The sequence below is a fragment of the Mobula birostris genome, chromosome 14 (assembly GCF_030028105.1).
Source record: "Mobula birostris isolate sMobBir1 chromosome 14, sMobBir1.hap1, whole genome shotgun sequence".
Taxonomy (NCBI): domain Eukaryota; kingdom Metazoa; phylum Chordata; class Chondrichthyes; order Myliobatiformes; family Myliobatidae; genus Mobula; species Mobula birostris.
Genome location: NC_092383.1, coordinates 77,211,362 through 77,227,953, shown reverse-complemented (window position 1 = coordinate 77,227,953; position 16,592 = coordinate 77,211,362). Strand labels below are relative to the sequence as shown.

Sequence of the window (16,592 nt, the reverse complement as noted above, 5' to 3'; positions counted from 1 at the left end):
ACCTGTTTGGCATAGGTGACCCTACCAAGAGCTGAAGGACAAGGCCTTGACTCCACCCAACATAGCTCTCCAGGTTACTGAGAGACACAAGCCGCCGATCCCTACAACAAGGTTGTGGTCCTCCTGGAGGTGCACAGACATACAACCAAACGAAACAACATTCCTCTGGACCTCAGTGCATGCACAAAACACATCAAATACCTCACATGAACCAAAATATTATAGATAAGTAAATAAAATGTAATTCTAAATGCATGTAATGCACAACACAGGGAAACTGTAAACAGCTTGTTGTCCTAACGAGACCTCAGTTCAGGTGCTCTAAAAACTTTGGTACCCAACCCTCTCCGGCTTCTCATACAGGCCCAAAGAGCTCATTACAGTAACATTTATTCTCTCTGCTGCCACCAGTTGGGGCTAAGAGATTAACTCAATAGATGTTCTAATGGGAAGCTAACTTGTGCCATTGGCAAATCCCTTTCAACAGGCTCACAATGAGGGAGAGCAGAGCTTGAGCTGGTATGAATGCAGGACTCCAGTCTACTGTCAATTGCTTGCCATCGTTGGCTGACAGAGCTGTTTACCACAGCCTGTCAGGATTTCAGAAGCAGAATGTGAGGTCCTTCTAAAATATAGCGAACAATAAAATAGTAGCAGATAACTGTAACATATTCCAGGTTCAATTTGTGCCGATTAACATCAGCCCAAAGATCTGCATTCTGGACAGGAATGAGGAATGTTTCCCCAGCCACATCCAATTTTGGTTATCAGGTGGGTTTTTTTCTCATTCATTCATGGACAAACATTGCCCATTCTAAATGACTTCTGAAGTAAGAGGTTTACCAATACATTTCAGAAGCAGTTAACAGCTGGAGATAGATCTGGAGTCGGACATTAACCAAACCAGGCCAGGTCGCAGACTTCCATCCTTCAAGACCATTAGTACACTGGTCAGACTTTTAAAAACAGTCTAGTCATCTCTGAGATTCTTTTTATTCCAGACACAGATTTATTTAACAGGCTGAATTTAAATTGCCCATCCGCTCTGACAGGTAATACATTTAAGTCAGTCCTCTGAATACACGTGCAGTAATTTAGTCACAGTGCTGCTTTAAAGAAATTGAAGCTTGGGATCCTGGCAGTAGTCTTAGGCTGGACAAAGTTGGGCCAGGGTGGAATTGGGAGAAGGAAATCGGAAAACATGGGACAAAAGATATCAATTCAGGCTGAAGATAACAAAAGGCAGGAGGGGAGAAACTCCTGGAACTCATAATTCCATTTTCAAGTATTTACAGTCTTCAAACGCTTACCTATTTGTGGCTGGTTCCTCATTGCCTGTGCTCCTGGAGGTGAAGTATCAAGCTAATGGCCAGTGTATGTGAAAACAGGCCCTGTTGCAGAAATTACGCTCAGTATGGTCCCATGGATGTAAGGCACAAAATGGGTTGTCTCTGTGTAACTCTGGACAAGAATGGTGCTGGTGATGAAAGGCAGAGGATAAGAAAGTGAAGGAGAAAAAGTGGAAAGAAAAAAGAGGAAAAGAGAAGGGGTTGGTGAGCTGTTGTAGATGAATTCTCTGCAGTGGAAAAATAGGCGGGGAGGCGCCATTAGTAGCAAAGAGAATGTTCCTTTGTTCTTCTTACGAGGGTTATCTGTGCCCCAACATCAGCAATTTCATGACAAACAAGTTGAAACAATGTCTCTATTTAACCTCAAGGGGGTATTAGGAAATGTTATTAACATTTGCTAGTTTTGCCAAAACTTTTTAAGCCTTTGCAATTATAATTACTGACTTACACACTTCATATTTCTCGTTTGAACAGTATGTATGGATCTGCACAGAGTACCAACAAGTTCAACATCACATTGTTTATTTCACATTCAACTCATGTTACATGAAGGCGAAGACGAAAATATAATCTTCATTTTGATTTTTACAAATTGAAATATTGGACAAAACGTTCAATGAACCCGTAACAATAGCTCACATTGAATATAGAAACTGCGCCTCTGAAATACCAAGGCAGTGGCTTCTGGCTTTGTGTTTGAGAAAATGAGGTAGAGAATTCACATTCCTCACTAAAGCATCAGGCCAGCCAAACCAATGATCTATCTATGATGTCAAACCATTCAGAGCACCAGGTTACTGGACCAATCACAGCTTCAAGACGTGCAGATACACCGACCTCCCAACACATGGAGCCAAACATCGCACAGAGAAATGGAAAACCGTTGTAAAAGCTTTGGCACACAGAAAGAAGTGCCATAGAGCCGAGATCATTTTTAAAAACAGGAGATATGGGATACATATAACAGAAGCACAGAATGTGACATAAATAATGGGATGGAGTGTGGGTAGGGTTGAGTTTCTGGTGTCACTGGGCATAACGACAAATACTTCTACTCTAGTGTACAACAAGGTTAAGAAAAACCTTAGATAATAAAGTCTGAAACGGCACAAATCCTAGCAGTAAAGGGGTAAGACAATAGAGAAGGAGGGGCTGAGAGCCCTGAGACAAAGCATTCCTATTACCTACAAGGCACAAGGCAAAAGGACAACAGATTTGACTGGAAAGTGCAACATTAACCACCAAGAACTCAAAACTATCCAGCACAGAGCAGCCCACTTGATCTACATCTTAACTATTCATAGCCTCCGCCACTTAACATACCATAGCTACAGCATGTATTAAATATAAAGTGCAACTTCACTGTAAGGAAGCCACTCGTCAGATATTAATCTCAACCTGTTTGTTCCTTCTCCCCTTCTAGGAGTGGAAAACATGCCCAGCATGACCTGCCAGGTACATCCTCCTGCTTGGAGTTTAACAGCTTGCACATTCTTTTCCCTACATTCTCACTCTCCAGCTGCTGCCAACCACTCACTGACCTGATAATTCTGCTTGTGTCTTATTCTGCTGGTCACCCTGGTTTTACCCTACGAGACTTACCCCTCTCTGCCCCCCCCCCCACCACCCTACCATCTCTGCAGCTTATTGGGCTTCTTTTCTTCCCGTCCCAGTTCCAATGAAGGACATTCCACTGAAAACATTAAATTGATTTCTTTTCCCTCAGCTGCAGTCTAACCTGCTGAACATTTCCACCATTTTCTAAACACAAGAGATTTGTAAGTCCATTGTAACACACACAAGATGCTGATGGAAGTCAGCAAGTCAGGCAGCATCTATGGCAAAGAATAATGAGCCGATGTTTCAGAGTGAGGTTGCTTCGGCCCGAAACGTCAGCTCTTTATTCCTTTCCCCTGATGCTGCCTGATCTGCTGCGTTCCTCCTGCATTTTGCGTGTGTTACTCCAGCATTTTCAGTTTTTATTTTGGATTTCTAACGTCAGTAGTTGTTGGGACTTCCATAAAATGCTTCTGTGACAGCACTCCTGAAATGTGCAACTTTCAGTAATAAGAAGACAAGGAGAGATACAAATTACACTCCAAGGTACAAACAACACTGACAAAATAGAACAGCTGCTCCCGGTCCTCACTGGCTGAAATCCTGGAACTTGCTGCTGAACTACTGTGGAGCACCTTTGCCAGAGGGACTGCGGAGGTTCTAGGAGGCAGCTCACTACCTACAACCCAGTTAAGGTTGAGCAATGATGATGATAGGCTTACCATCAATGGTGCAATTCACCTCCAGAGGAAAATAATTACAAAACCAGAGATTCACCAAGACATTGCTTGAATTGGAAGACTTTAGTTTTATGGAAGGATTGGGTAACCCAGGAGGGAAAAGAGGCTAAGGAATAACTAGATAGCGGTTTATACAATTATAAGAGACGGATATTAAGAATCATTTTCCCAAGACAGGGTTATTAAAACCAAGAGGGCATAAGTGCACAATCCTGATTTGATGGAGACGGACGTGAGAGCACAGCGGAACATCTGGAAAACTTCTGAAATGTCTGCTTTGCTACCGCTGCTGCTGTGTGGTAACCGGAATCTCTGGAGCTGAAGGCCCCGAAATCTTCGGCTTTGCGTGTTTCAGCGGCCAGGGAGAGGTCGAAGGCGCTCAGCAGAGGATGGCACTCGGGAGGCTGTATCGGAGAGGCTTCTCGGAAGCTCGGAGTTTTTGGATGGATGGATGGCTAGGGTCGGCTGCTTCCAAGGCATCGGCAAGTTGACGGTGCCTGGAGGTTTATGGCAGGAAGTTTCTCCCTTTTGCCGCCTGCTACGAGGGGCTTGGGAGTCGATCGACTCGGGGACTTTGAGACTTTTTTTTACTGCGTCTATGGTCTGTTCTTTATCAAATTATGGTATTGCTTTGCACTGCTGTAACTATATGTTATAATTATGTGGTTCTGTCAGTGTTAGTCTTTGGTCTGTCTTGTTTTCTGTGATATCACTCCGGAGAAACATTGTATCATTTCTTAATGCATGTATAAATTTCTAAATGACAATAAAAGAGGACTGAGTGTTCTCATAATCTAATCTAAGTTTAAGGTGAGAGGAAGGAATTTTAAAGAGGATTTGAGGAGAAAGTGATCGTGATTGAAATCTGGAATTCTTTATCACAGGAGGTGGTGGAATTAGATAAAATCACTCCACTTGAACAACATTTAGGCAGGCACTTAAATAGGCAAGGTATAAAACGACACAGTCCTAGTGTGGACAAATGGGATTAGTGCAATGGATAAAAGAGAGAGCTTTGAACTGGTGGTCTGAGGTGGCTGTTTCTGTTCTGTACAGCTCTATAATGCTATTATTATATTAAATATGTGGAAGCTTGGATGGATGGCAAATGGAAGTACTTTGATCTCCATATTACACAAAAGGATAGAGAATAATTGCAGAAGTGCCACTATTTACAAAAATCTCACTAACATAATTGGATGGCTATTTCTATCAAGAAAGACTGTTTTCTTAGAAAAGAGCTGATAAACCCTTCGTCTTCACAATTCCAACAGGGGTTGCACTCATGAAGTAATGAATTAAGGCACAGGAGGCCATTCAGCCCAACAAATCCATACTAAAATAGATATGGAGATGTGTCTTTTTTTTTACTGTGCGAGACATCAAAATCAAGGCTGGACTCTATCAAACCAAATAGTGAACTCAGAAGAGATTTCTTTATCCAGAGTATGGTCAGAACTTAATGCTGCAGGCAGAAGATGGTAACAAAAGCATATATGTATATATGGGAAAACTCAGCTAAGAAAGCAAGGGAGGAATGAATTGAAGGATATGCTGGTAAGTTTGAAGTTGGGCTAGGTCGAGTGGAAGCACAAACACCAACATAGGTTGTTTGAGCTAAACCTGTTCCATGGATTCTTCATAAATTCCATGCAACATAGTGTTCTTGGCAGTGACCTAAAAATCCCGGGGCTTCAACTGCATATCCAGCCAGAACAAAGAATAAAGTCCTACAGATAATCAGTGAGTAAACTTTGGAAAAAATATCCACGCTCATAAAGTTCAATCGTTTTGTGATTCCATGATCCAATGAAGTGAATGTTTCAACATTTAAAGAAGAGCATCATTACTTAACAAGAAAAGGAGGCTGTCCAAGACTTCACACCAGCTTCTCTACACTAGTGTTCCTCATCTTTTCCCACACCAGCCTGAAATCTGGTTCCAATTCATGCCCTTGGACTCCGACAGATTCAAGGCCTAGGACTGGTTGAACTCTCTCTTCAGCCTTGGACTCTGGCTGAACCCTCTGTTAAAATTTCCGGACACACTGGTTTGATATTAAACATGTCCAAAGATTAATTTTCAGGCACACTGATTTAATATTAAACATGTCCAAAGACTTATTTTCAGACACAACCTGCAGCATTTTCCACATTCTCAACCAATTGCCTGAACAGGCAGGTTCCAGTGATGAGAGGGAGGCATGCATTTGGCTTGAGATTCTAGTAATTATTAATGTAAATGTTCCTGGTGCTAAGGTTGGTTTAATATTGACCCACCCTTACATGGGGAGAGACAGGATGGGAAAAATCCCAGCACTGCTAATGCCAGAGAGGGCCAGGTTGAAGTTCTAACACAGAGCCCACGTTAAGTATTTAGGAGGTGGCTCTGTTCCCGGGAAATAGTGGACTTTTGGACAAGGCTGCCAGCTCACACAATATATGAGCCAGTAAGTGGGACCTGCCTCACATTTCGAAATATCCACAACTCTAGAGGCAAGGGATGAATGGTAAAACAAGACTATGAGTGCAACATAATAGCATAGTACTTAGGTTAATTTCTAGATGCTAAGTAGAGCTCGGGTGGAAGGACTTTAAAAAGAGCGCTACTTCCTTGATATCGATGCTCCCCCTCCTTCCACCCCATCATCAAATCGGCCTGGTTGTTGTGTCTCTCAAGGTTCTCAAAGCCTTATGGGATCAATTACATGGTAATGCCCAAGTTATTAAGGACAAGTTAGCTGGATCAGCACCTTTGTCACATCATTACACGCCCTCCATTTCATTCTCCCTAAGGATGCCAGATACAATATGACAGATTTCAACACACAAACTCTTGATCACCCATCATGGTGCCACTTGTGGTCGGTCTGCAGCTCATCCTTGGACTGCGTTAGTTGTTGACGCAAATGGCACTTTTCACCGTACGTTTCGATGTAGATGTGATAAATAAAGCTAATCTTTTATCTTTACAACACGGCCATTTTTTACATGTCTACAATCACATAAAATTGTTCTAATTCTGCAGTCATTTTTGCCTTTGACTCCCAAGATTGTTCCGAATTGAGTCCAGGAAATATATCTTTAATTCCTGGAGACTCCAGTATGAGGAGCTTGGCATCCTAGGTTGAGAAGAACTGTTGACAAGAAGGGGGAGAAGTGAAGAAGGGTGGGGAAGGAGATTACTGGTGATTATGCCCCAATAATAAATATTCACTAACTTTAACTTGCCAGCAATCACTCCAGAAGCCCAGGTGTGAAAGAGTGTGGGGGGTGCGGTGAAAACTGGCAGGACTCCAAGGTAATCAAATTGTAAAAAAACAAACAGAATGCTTCCCACCCTCAAATAACTGTGTCTGAATCTCCACCTGCATCTTGGAAAGCTGGGCTTGCGTTTAAAATGTCCAGTTTGGTCTCATTCAGGTCAATTGTTGCTTCATGTTTTGACTTCCGCTCTTCCTCTTGCCTCTCTTTCTCCAGCAGCCAGTAATTCACTGCATTGCCAATGAACAGGTAGATGCTCGCAACGATCAAAACCACTCCACAGGCTATGTACACGTAGTGAAAGGCATCATACATGTCCTTCAGCTTTCCTGCAATACAAAGACAGCTCTATCATTGTACATTCTACCTGTAGCCCACGTCAACTCACAGTGCAAGTCTGATCCATAGTACCATCCCAACATAGTCAAATACCCCACCCTATTGTATCTCCCTCCCCAACATTCTCAAAGATTCAGAGTGCATTTATTATCAACAAACGTATACATTATACAACCTTGAGATTTGTTTGCCTAACAGGCAGTCGCAAGAAACCTGAAAGAAGCCAATTAAAAAAAGACCAACCCCCAGTGCACAGAGAAAGAGTTGAAAAAAACAAATCATGCAAACAACAGAAAAATTCAGAACTTCATCCCCTCTCCCCCACTCACCTACTTTCCCCTCACCTGGCTTTGCCTATCATCTTCCAGCTTGTACTCCTTCCCCCACCACACCTTCTTATTCTGGCTTCTTCCCCCTACCTTTCCTGTCCTGATGAAGGGTCTCAGCCCAAAACATCTACTCTTTATTTCTATCCACAGACGTTTTTTTTACGAGACACTGCTCAGAATAGGCCCTTACCCACTTCAAGCCACGCTGCACAGCATCCCCTGATTTAATTCTAGCTTAATCAGGGGACAATTTACAATGATCAATTAATCTGCCAACCGGTACATCTTTGGACTGTGGGAGGACACCAGAGCAGCCGGGGGAAACCCAGGCCGTGACAAGGAGAATGTATGAACTCATGCTGCCTGAGCTGCTGAGTTCTCCCAGCATTCTGTGTGTGCTACTCTGGATTTCCAGTATCTGCAGAATCTTTTTTTTAACTTTGCACAAAGCTGCCTAAAATCATCACTTCATCCTATCTCCCAGTGTAGTTTCCCATTCTCACTCCATCCTCAATCTCCCCGTTGCCAAATGTCCTAGCCCCCAACCTACTCATCATCCATCTTCTCCAAATTTACAGTTGAATCTCTCTGCAATCCGTCCACCCACTGCACAGTTCCCGTCCACACTCTACTCTGTACGGACCCCATCTCTCTCTCATGACCATTCCTTTGACACTTGTCCAAATGTGAATTGACTGCTTTTCATTTCAGGCTGGGCTGCTGCAAAATAACTTTCAACAGTTTCCTCTCTTATTTGAGGGAACTGCAGAAGCTGGCATTGTTCTCAGAACAGGACAGATATAGGGAAGATTTTATTTAGATCAACAATATCAGGGCCAAGGATCTGTCGAGACAGATTTAAGGTAATTGGCAAAATCCAGAGGCAATATGAGAATATATTCCTTTAAGCTGTTTTGTTCTGGGGCTGTTGGTGAGTTTCAACTGTGACTCTCCAAAAAGAATCGAATATATATTAAAAGACAAATTTTCTGCGTCATAGGTAAGCAGATTCTGGGCACGTGGCCAAGTGGTTAAGGCACTGGACTAGCAACCTGAAGGTCGTGAGTTCGAGCCCCAGCCGAGGCAACGTGTTGTGTCCTTGAGCAAGGCACTTAATCACACATTGCTCTGCAATGACACTGGTGCCAAGCTGTATGGGTCCTAATGCCCTTCCCTTAGACAACATCAGTGTCGTGCAGCATGGGCAACTGCCGGTTTTCCACACAACCTTGCCCAGGCCTGCGCCCTGGAGAGTGAAGATTTTCCAGGCGCAGATCCATGGTCTCGCAAGACTAACGGATGCCTTTACCATAGGTAAGAAACAGAAGAGTGTGACCAATCAGAATGCTTTGCCAAGGAGGTAATAGACAATGCGCTTTATACCATTCCGTAAGGTCATGACCTATAATTCCCCCCACAGCATCTAGCCCCATTCCCAACCCAGCTTACCTAGAACAGGAGGTCCTAATAGCACAGGGCAGCACTCTACAATGGTGACCAGCCCCACTGCACTGGAGAACCTCTGTGCCCCCACCAGGTCCATCAACGTCTCGAACAGGACGGCGCTCAGCATGCCGAAGGCAAAACCGAAGAAGATGGTGTATATGACCAGACCAGTGTAGTCAGTCGCCAAGGGCATCAAGACGTGGCAGATACCATTGTACAGCACAGAGAAAGAGAAGAAGTACTGGACCTTTGGTCTCACCCACTTGGTGTTGGCTACAAATCCCATGGATGGCCGGGCAAACATGTCCACAAAGGCCAGGATGGAGAGCAGGAAAGCTGCTTTATACTCATCAATGCCCATGTTTTTGGCATAGGAAGATAAGAATACCAGAGGGGCAAACAGACCGAAAAACATGATGACATTGCCGGACAAGTAGATCAGGAAACCCCTGTGCTTAAACAACGACAGATCCAGGTACTTGTTGATGGTTTGGAAGACACTGAGCTTTGGTTCTGGCTCTTTCTTCAGAAGGTCAGAATTTACTCCCTCTTCTTGTTTGACGCTCCCAGATACTTTCGGGGTGTTGGTCGCCGGGAGGCCAATGGGGCGCATGAGTGAACCGGCCACACAGCAGTTCAGCAGGATCCCACCCAGGATCAGGAAGCCTCCTTTCCATGAGTAATTGTCATAAAGGTATTGGTTGAGAGGTGCCAGGGTGCTGAGGACCACCGGGCTGCCAGCCATGGCTAGCCCATTAGCCAGAGGACGTTTCTTGTAGAAGTACTTCCCAATAATGGTCAGTGCTGGTTGCAAGTTGAATGCAAGTCCGAGACCTGGAAAATATTTGTTTTAAAGTATCAGTGTTGAGCATTACATTAAGTAAATACACAAATTTCTAAAATCAGGGTGGGCAGGGGGAAAGTATTTCTTCAGGAAATCTTCCCTGTCTGCACTATTTATTAATGTCCACACTGCGGCCTAATGCTCATCTCCAGCCCTCTTCATTACTTTTAAACCCTCCTGTGGTCCTGTAGTACTCTACTCTTTCTCCAACCCCATCTCCGTAACTCTTCACAGCTAGGTGGCCTCTTTGCCGAACACTTGCGTTCTATCCACCATGGCTGACTGTCTCTTAGTTGTGAGCCATTTTAATGTGCTCCCCATTCTCTCAGCGACCTGTCTGCCCTCAACCTCCTCCATGGCCAACACGAGGCTAAATGTAAATGAGCCAAACAGTATCTCACACTCTAGCTAGCTGGTCTACACCCCGAGAGGATGAATGTTGAAATCCCTAATTTCAGATTTCTATCTCATTTCTCTTTGAGTGATTATGCAGAAAGTTTGAAGTTAATAACTCATCAGGGGTGATTGATAAGTTCATGGCCTACGGTAGAAGGAGATGAGTTATTAACTTCAAACTTTCTGTATAATCATTCAAAGAGTTGAACTGCATGTGCATGTAATGAGAACTGTATAACTCATTTCCTTCTACTTTGGGCCACGAACTTATCAATCACCCATCTGTGGACACTTTCTGGAGGTCCAAGATCTCTATGCTCCACGACCACTGGACTAAGTGTGTAAATGTAGGAGGGGACTATATTGAAAAATAAATGTGCTAGGTTTTCTAAAATTGACTCCTTCTACCTTAGGCCACAAACTCATCAATCACCCTTCATATTTCTTATTGTAACATATAGTATTTTGTTGTACTGCTACCACAAAACAAGAAATTCCATGAATATATCAGTGATAATAAACCTGATTCTGATTCAGATGCATTGAATTCTGATAAATATGTGAACTGAATCCAGCAAGACAAGGCCAGACAGAGCCACAGGAAAGAGTACAGGAAACGGACAGAGGAGAGGTGTGAGTGTGTGCACACATGCTTGAGAGTCAATAGGGGAGAATAAAAGTGACAGGGTATGTGTGAGGTGATGGCAGGGAGATGGGACAAAGGCCAAGTGGGAAAGCACAGGCCAGGAGTGAAGCTAATATAGAATACAAGAAATGTGTGCAAAAGAGAGGAACAGTCACTGTGGGGATAACAAAGTGCCCCTCTCTTATCCACCAGCCTTGCCAATTTGCAGTGTCACCGGCAATATCAGACTCTGTCTGGGAGGATCCTCTTATCGAAAACAACTCCACCACATTACTAACATCCCCCCCCCCCCCCCCGCCAACCACAAACAGAAGTGCTCACACCAAATGAAAGTAGAGCGGAAGTTAAATCTGATTTGCAATATGGATGCAGGGACTATTGTGGTTAAATATTACTCTGGTACTTAACACAAGACTCTCAGTAAACAGCAATAGAATGATAACCAGGCAATGTAATTATACTGTGAGTATTCTCTGTTTTTACATGAACACTCACACACCATTTCCACATTCAAACATGGACTACAAGGTACAAGATACAATTATTCAGCACTTACCTCCAATTACTCCAATGCAGAAGTAAAGCTCCACAATACTGCTGCAAAAGAAAGTGATGATCATGCCCAAGCTTGCCAGCAGTCCACCCAGTAGCACCACTGGCCGACTTCCATACCTGTTCACCAGGATACTGCTGATAGGGCCTGAGGGAGAGTGTGAGAGTGATTAGCATGAAAACGGAGAGGGAACAATAATATAACCCATATGCCAATCTACCCAGCAAGTTTAGCTGACTCTTAGATGGTTTCTATCTCCCTAAGTGACAGTCATTTGGGAGTTTTGCTCAGAGGCACTGGGGGCTATAAATAAGCAGGTCAACTTTATGTGGGGACAGGTCTTCTTCCAGGTTTGAGGATAATCTTGTAACCAAGATATTTTCAAACTTCACAGCAAAGGACCACAATCTTGGATTTGAGGAACATAGTGACAGAAAGAGATCCTTTGTTTCTAATTCAGTCAGACCATCATTGGATTAGATCATGGCTGAACTGGAGTTAAACTTCAACTACTCAATTTGGTTCCATAACCCCTTCCGGTAATGAGCTCTTCCGACCTGCTGGACAGCATCGGGCTTCGAGGTTTTTCGAGCCACCTGAATTGCTTAATTGGTGTTTAAAGGGAGTCATTAATTGTTTTAGAGTTCCTTGTGTTTGTCTCAAGCAACTCACTCTTTGTAATGGTGCTGGTGCTCCTGGTGCTTTCTGTTTAAGCTTAAGATTATTTTGATCAGCTCAGGGATTTCGTGTTACTTGTATTATTTAAGCAGATGCCCAGTTAGCACTAATCATGGGGTCCTAGTTTTGGGAATGTTACTTCTCGCAGTGTCACTCTGCCAAGCTACTGATGTTCTTTTGGAATTATGTTGAATAAACTCTCATCGTCGTCTCCACATCAGAGTCTGTCTTTCCTCCACACCTAAGTTCTGATATTGCCAGTGCACAGGGTGATGATTCCCAACACAATGATTCAACAAAAGCAAACTTCCGGGAAGGACAAGTTAATATTTCAACCAGTCATCAGAACAACTTCTTGTGGGAATCAAGGTAAAATGACATAGAAACCCCATCAAAAAGAGCAGAATATTGTCCAGGTGAGCGGTTCCATTGACCTGAAAGGAGAGTTCCCTTTCTTTCCCCACAGGCAGTTTTCGAGAACTGCCCGCACTTTACTCCCTTCTCCATCACATCATAAATCAAAGCATCTAAGGTCAGTTAGGATATATCCAGGTAATTAGTTCATATCTGGCTGCTTCTACCTGGGATGTACAAGACTCAAAGAGTCGGGTGATATGATGGGACTTTTAGACCGAGCAGAAATTCTTCCATCCCGAGTAAGTCAAACACTAGCCATTGAAATTTTAATGCAAAGGTAGAAATGCAGCCAACTTGGGCATGAAAAGACCAGAAAACTGCAGCGGATCAATAACCAGATCATTTACTTTAGCTTCTAGTGGTGCTGGTGGAAAATATAATGTCCCAAGAAACTAAGAATAACAGACTTCCACTGCCCCACAATAGTAGCACTGGGGTCTTTTCCACACACTACGGGGCACAGTGGGTCAATGGTAGAGCTGATGCTTTACAGCTCTGACAAGCTGGTTCAATCCTGACCTCCGGTGAGGTCTGTATGGAATTGGCATGCTCTTCCTGTGGCTCCATGGGTTTCATCCAGATGCTCCTGTTTCCTCCCATGTCACAAAAATGTGCCCATTGGAAAAGTTAATTGCACACTGTCAAAATGCGTGGAGGAAGGGTAAAGTAGTACAGGGGATGGAAGCAGGGGTAGATGATGGGAGTATGAGAACAAATTGGGATAGGGTAGTATTGGTGTAAACGTGCTTTCTCAGAGGACTCAGTGGACCAAAGGGGCTGCTTTATTTATTTATTGAGATACAGAGCGGAATAGGCCCTTCAAGTTGCACCGCCCAACTACCCCCGAATTAACCCTAGCCTAATCACGGGACAATTTACAATGACCAACTGGTACATCTTTGGACTGTGGGAGGAAACTGGAGCATCTGGGGAAAATGCACGCAGTCACGGGGAGAACGTACAAACTCCTTGCAGGCAGCGGCAGAAATTGAACCCGGGTCGCTGGCACTGTAAAGCACTGCGCTAACCACTACGCTACCGTGCTGTTTCTCTGCAACTGCGAACAAGCCAGCCTATGAACACTGATCCCAACACCATGCGGTCGCACAGCATTCCACTCCTACTCTAGCTAAACCAGAGCCCAGTTGTTGCTACGTCAAAGTCAACTTTGTCATCTGCACAGTTACCTGCATGCACCGTTCCAATGAAAAGTTTACTGGCAGTGGCATCCCAAGCGCATAGCATCGTATAAACAGCATTCACAAGAAAAACATAAATTAAACAAGAATTAAATTATTTTCCAGGATTATCCTTGGTTCACTTCTTGAATAATAGGATGTTAGCTACTTGCCAGTCCTCCGGGACATCACCTGTGGCTAGAGAGGACAGGAAGATATTGGTCAAGGCCCCAGCAATCTCTTTTCTTGCCTCTCTCAATAACCATCATGGTATATTCCATCAGGCCCTGGGGACTTATCTACCTTAATGCTCTTTAAGAGACCCAAAACTACCTCCTCCTTTACCTCAAAATGCCCTAGCATATTAATATGCCCAGCACTGATCTCTCTTTCCTCCATGTCCTTCTGTAAAGTGCTCATTAAAGACCTCACCCACATTCTCAGCATTCAAGAAAATGTCCTTCCTTTATCCTTGAGTGGTCCTACTCCCTTCTTAGTTATCTTCTTGCTCTTGATGTATGCATAGAATGCCTTGGGTTTCGCTTTAATCCTACCAAGGATTAAAAAGCCAAGGACTTATCATTGGCCCTTCCTGGCTTTCCTAATTTCCTTCTTCAATTTTTTTCTGGTTTTTTTTTATAATCCTCAAGTGCTCTGTTTGATTCTAGCTTCCTAAGCTTTAGATACATTTTCTTTTTCCTTCTTAAATAAATTCATCACCTCTCTTGACACCCAAGGTTTTCTTACTTTGCTCTCCTTGTCCTTCCTTCTTAATGGAACGTACTTGTCCTGTAATTTATGCAGTTGGTCTTTAAACACCCTCCATATGTCAGATGTGGCTATCCCAATTAAACTCTCCCTAGTTCATGCCTAATGTAATTGTCTTGCTTCATTGTAATACAGTATTCTCCCACAAAGCCCATACTTATCTTCATCCATAACTATCTTATCCTTAAGGAGCTGTGGTTACCGTTCCCTAACTGTTCACTCACTGCCTGGACAGGCTCATAACACCAGGTCCGGTACAGCCTCCCCTCTTGTTGGACTATCTACATATTGATTTAAGAAGCCCTCCTGGATGCACCTAACAAATTGTACCCCATCTAAACCTCTTGCACCAAGAAGGCCCCTGTTTATATTACAGAAGTTGAAGTCCCCCATAACAACAAACCATAATGTTTATACACACTTCCTTAATTTTCCTCCATATCTATTCCTCGATATCCTGGTATCTGTAGTATAACCCAGTCAGTGATTGTACCCTTCCCATTTTTGAGTTCTACCCATATAGGCTCAGTGTACGAGCTCTCCTTTATGTCCCATCTGATTGCAGATGTGATATTGTCCCTGATTAGTAGTGTAACTCCCCCAGCTCTTCAACTTCCCCCCCCCCTATTTTTTCTAAAACATCAAAATGTCATGCTCATTCAAATTGCCCAGTCTGTAATGCAATCACTCAGGATATTTTCAAGAGTACATCTGTGTATGTTCGTTACGAAGCTTAGTGACAAGTCAAGCTTCCTTAGAATGTAAAAGAAGCCTTAGTAGAATGTAAAGACACTAGCTCTTTATAGACTCTCTCCATAGCTGATTTCTAATGTAGATTGATGTATGTTCACACACCTTCCTCTTGCTGACGTCAATAACCAGCTGTTTAATCTTACTAGCATTGAATAGGCATGTTTCTATTGCAGCACCACTTAACCAGGTGCCCTATTTCACTTATACGCTAACTCATGAGCATCTGTTTCATCCAAATCAAGTGGTGCCGTTAGTGAATTTGGATATGGCATTGGAGCTGTGCTTATCCGCATTCACGTGTATGCAGAGAGTAAAGCAAGGGGCTAAGCACGCAGCCTTGAGATGCAACTACGCTGATGGCCAGTGAAGATGAAGTGTTATTACCAATCCTAATTGACTGAGGTCTGCCAATGAGGAAGTCAAATATCAAGTTGCAGGGGGAGTTACTGAGGCCCCGGTCTTGAAGCACAATGATGAATTTGGATGAATTGTCTGTGTTAACGCCAATCTATAGTCAATGAACAGCAAGCTAACTTAAGAATTCCTGTTGTCCAGGAGACCCAAAGCCAGAGAAAGCTCATCGGCAGCTGACCTGTTGCGGCAGTAGACAACCTGAAGTAGGTCAGGTTGTCTCTGAGGCAGGAGTTGACTTGCGCCATAACCAACCTCCCAAGCACTCCCTTATTGTTAATCGAAGGGCTACTGAGTGGTAGTCATTCACACCGGTAACTGAGACCTTCTTAGACAATGGTACAATAGAAACCTTTCTGAAGCAAGTGTACATTAGCTTTGCAGAGTCAAAACAAAGCTTGTCCTACTGCAGCATACTTTCATATCCAACCTGCCCCTTCAAACTTTATTCCTGGTATTGGTATTGGCTTATTATTGTCACAGTGAAAAGCTCATGTTATGTACTGTTTATACAGATCAAATTATTACACATTGTATAAGGTGGGGGGCGGGGAATGTCGACTCAGACCATGAGAGGCCTGCGTTGGGCATTTTCATGCCTTACAAGGCACAGATTGGAAGTCTGTGTGGGGCACCATTCCTCGCACAGACACTAGAGCAATGTGTGGTTAAGTGCCTTGCTCAAGGACACAAACACGCTGCCACAGCTGAGGCTCGAACTAGCGACCTTCAGATCACTAGACGAATGCCTTAACCACTTGGCCACGTAAAACAGTAAGAATTCAGAGCAAAATGTAAAAGTGAAATACAGGTAAATGATAAATTGTAAGATCATACCGAGGTAAACTGTGAGGCCAAGAGTCCATCTCAACAATTGAAGAATCAATCTACCTCGTTATGATCTTGCACTTAATTGTTTCTCTAA

General features: G+C 43.5%; 1 protein-coding gene across 2 annotated transcripts in view; it reads right to left on the bottom strand.

Annotated features, from left to right (window-relative positions):
• Positions 1-974: 974 nt before the first annotated feature.
• LOC140209997 (monocarboxylate transporter 1-like) overlaps positions 975-16,592 on the bottom strand; it is a 59,359-nt gene continuing 43,741 nt past the window's right edge. For both annotated transcript variants that reach the window (XM_072278715.1, XM_072278716.1), the window contains exons 3-5: positions 11,466-11,609; positions 9,027-9,857; positions 975-7,238 (exon numbers count right to left, since the gene is read on the bottom strand). In XM_072278715.1, coding sequence (XP_072134816.1) covers positions 6,988-7,238; positions 9,027-9,857; positions 11,466-11,609 — 1,226 coding nt within the window. In that variant the 3' untranslated portion in view covers positions 975-6,987. The remainder of the gene's footprint in view (positions 7,239-9,026; positions 9,858-11,465; positions 11,610-16,592) is intronic.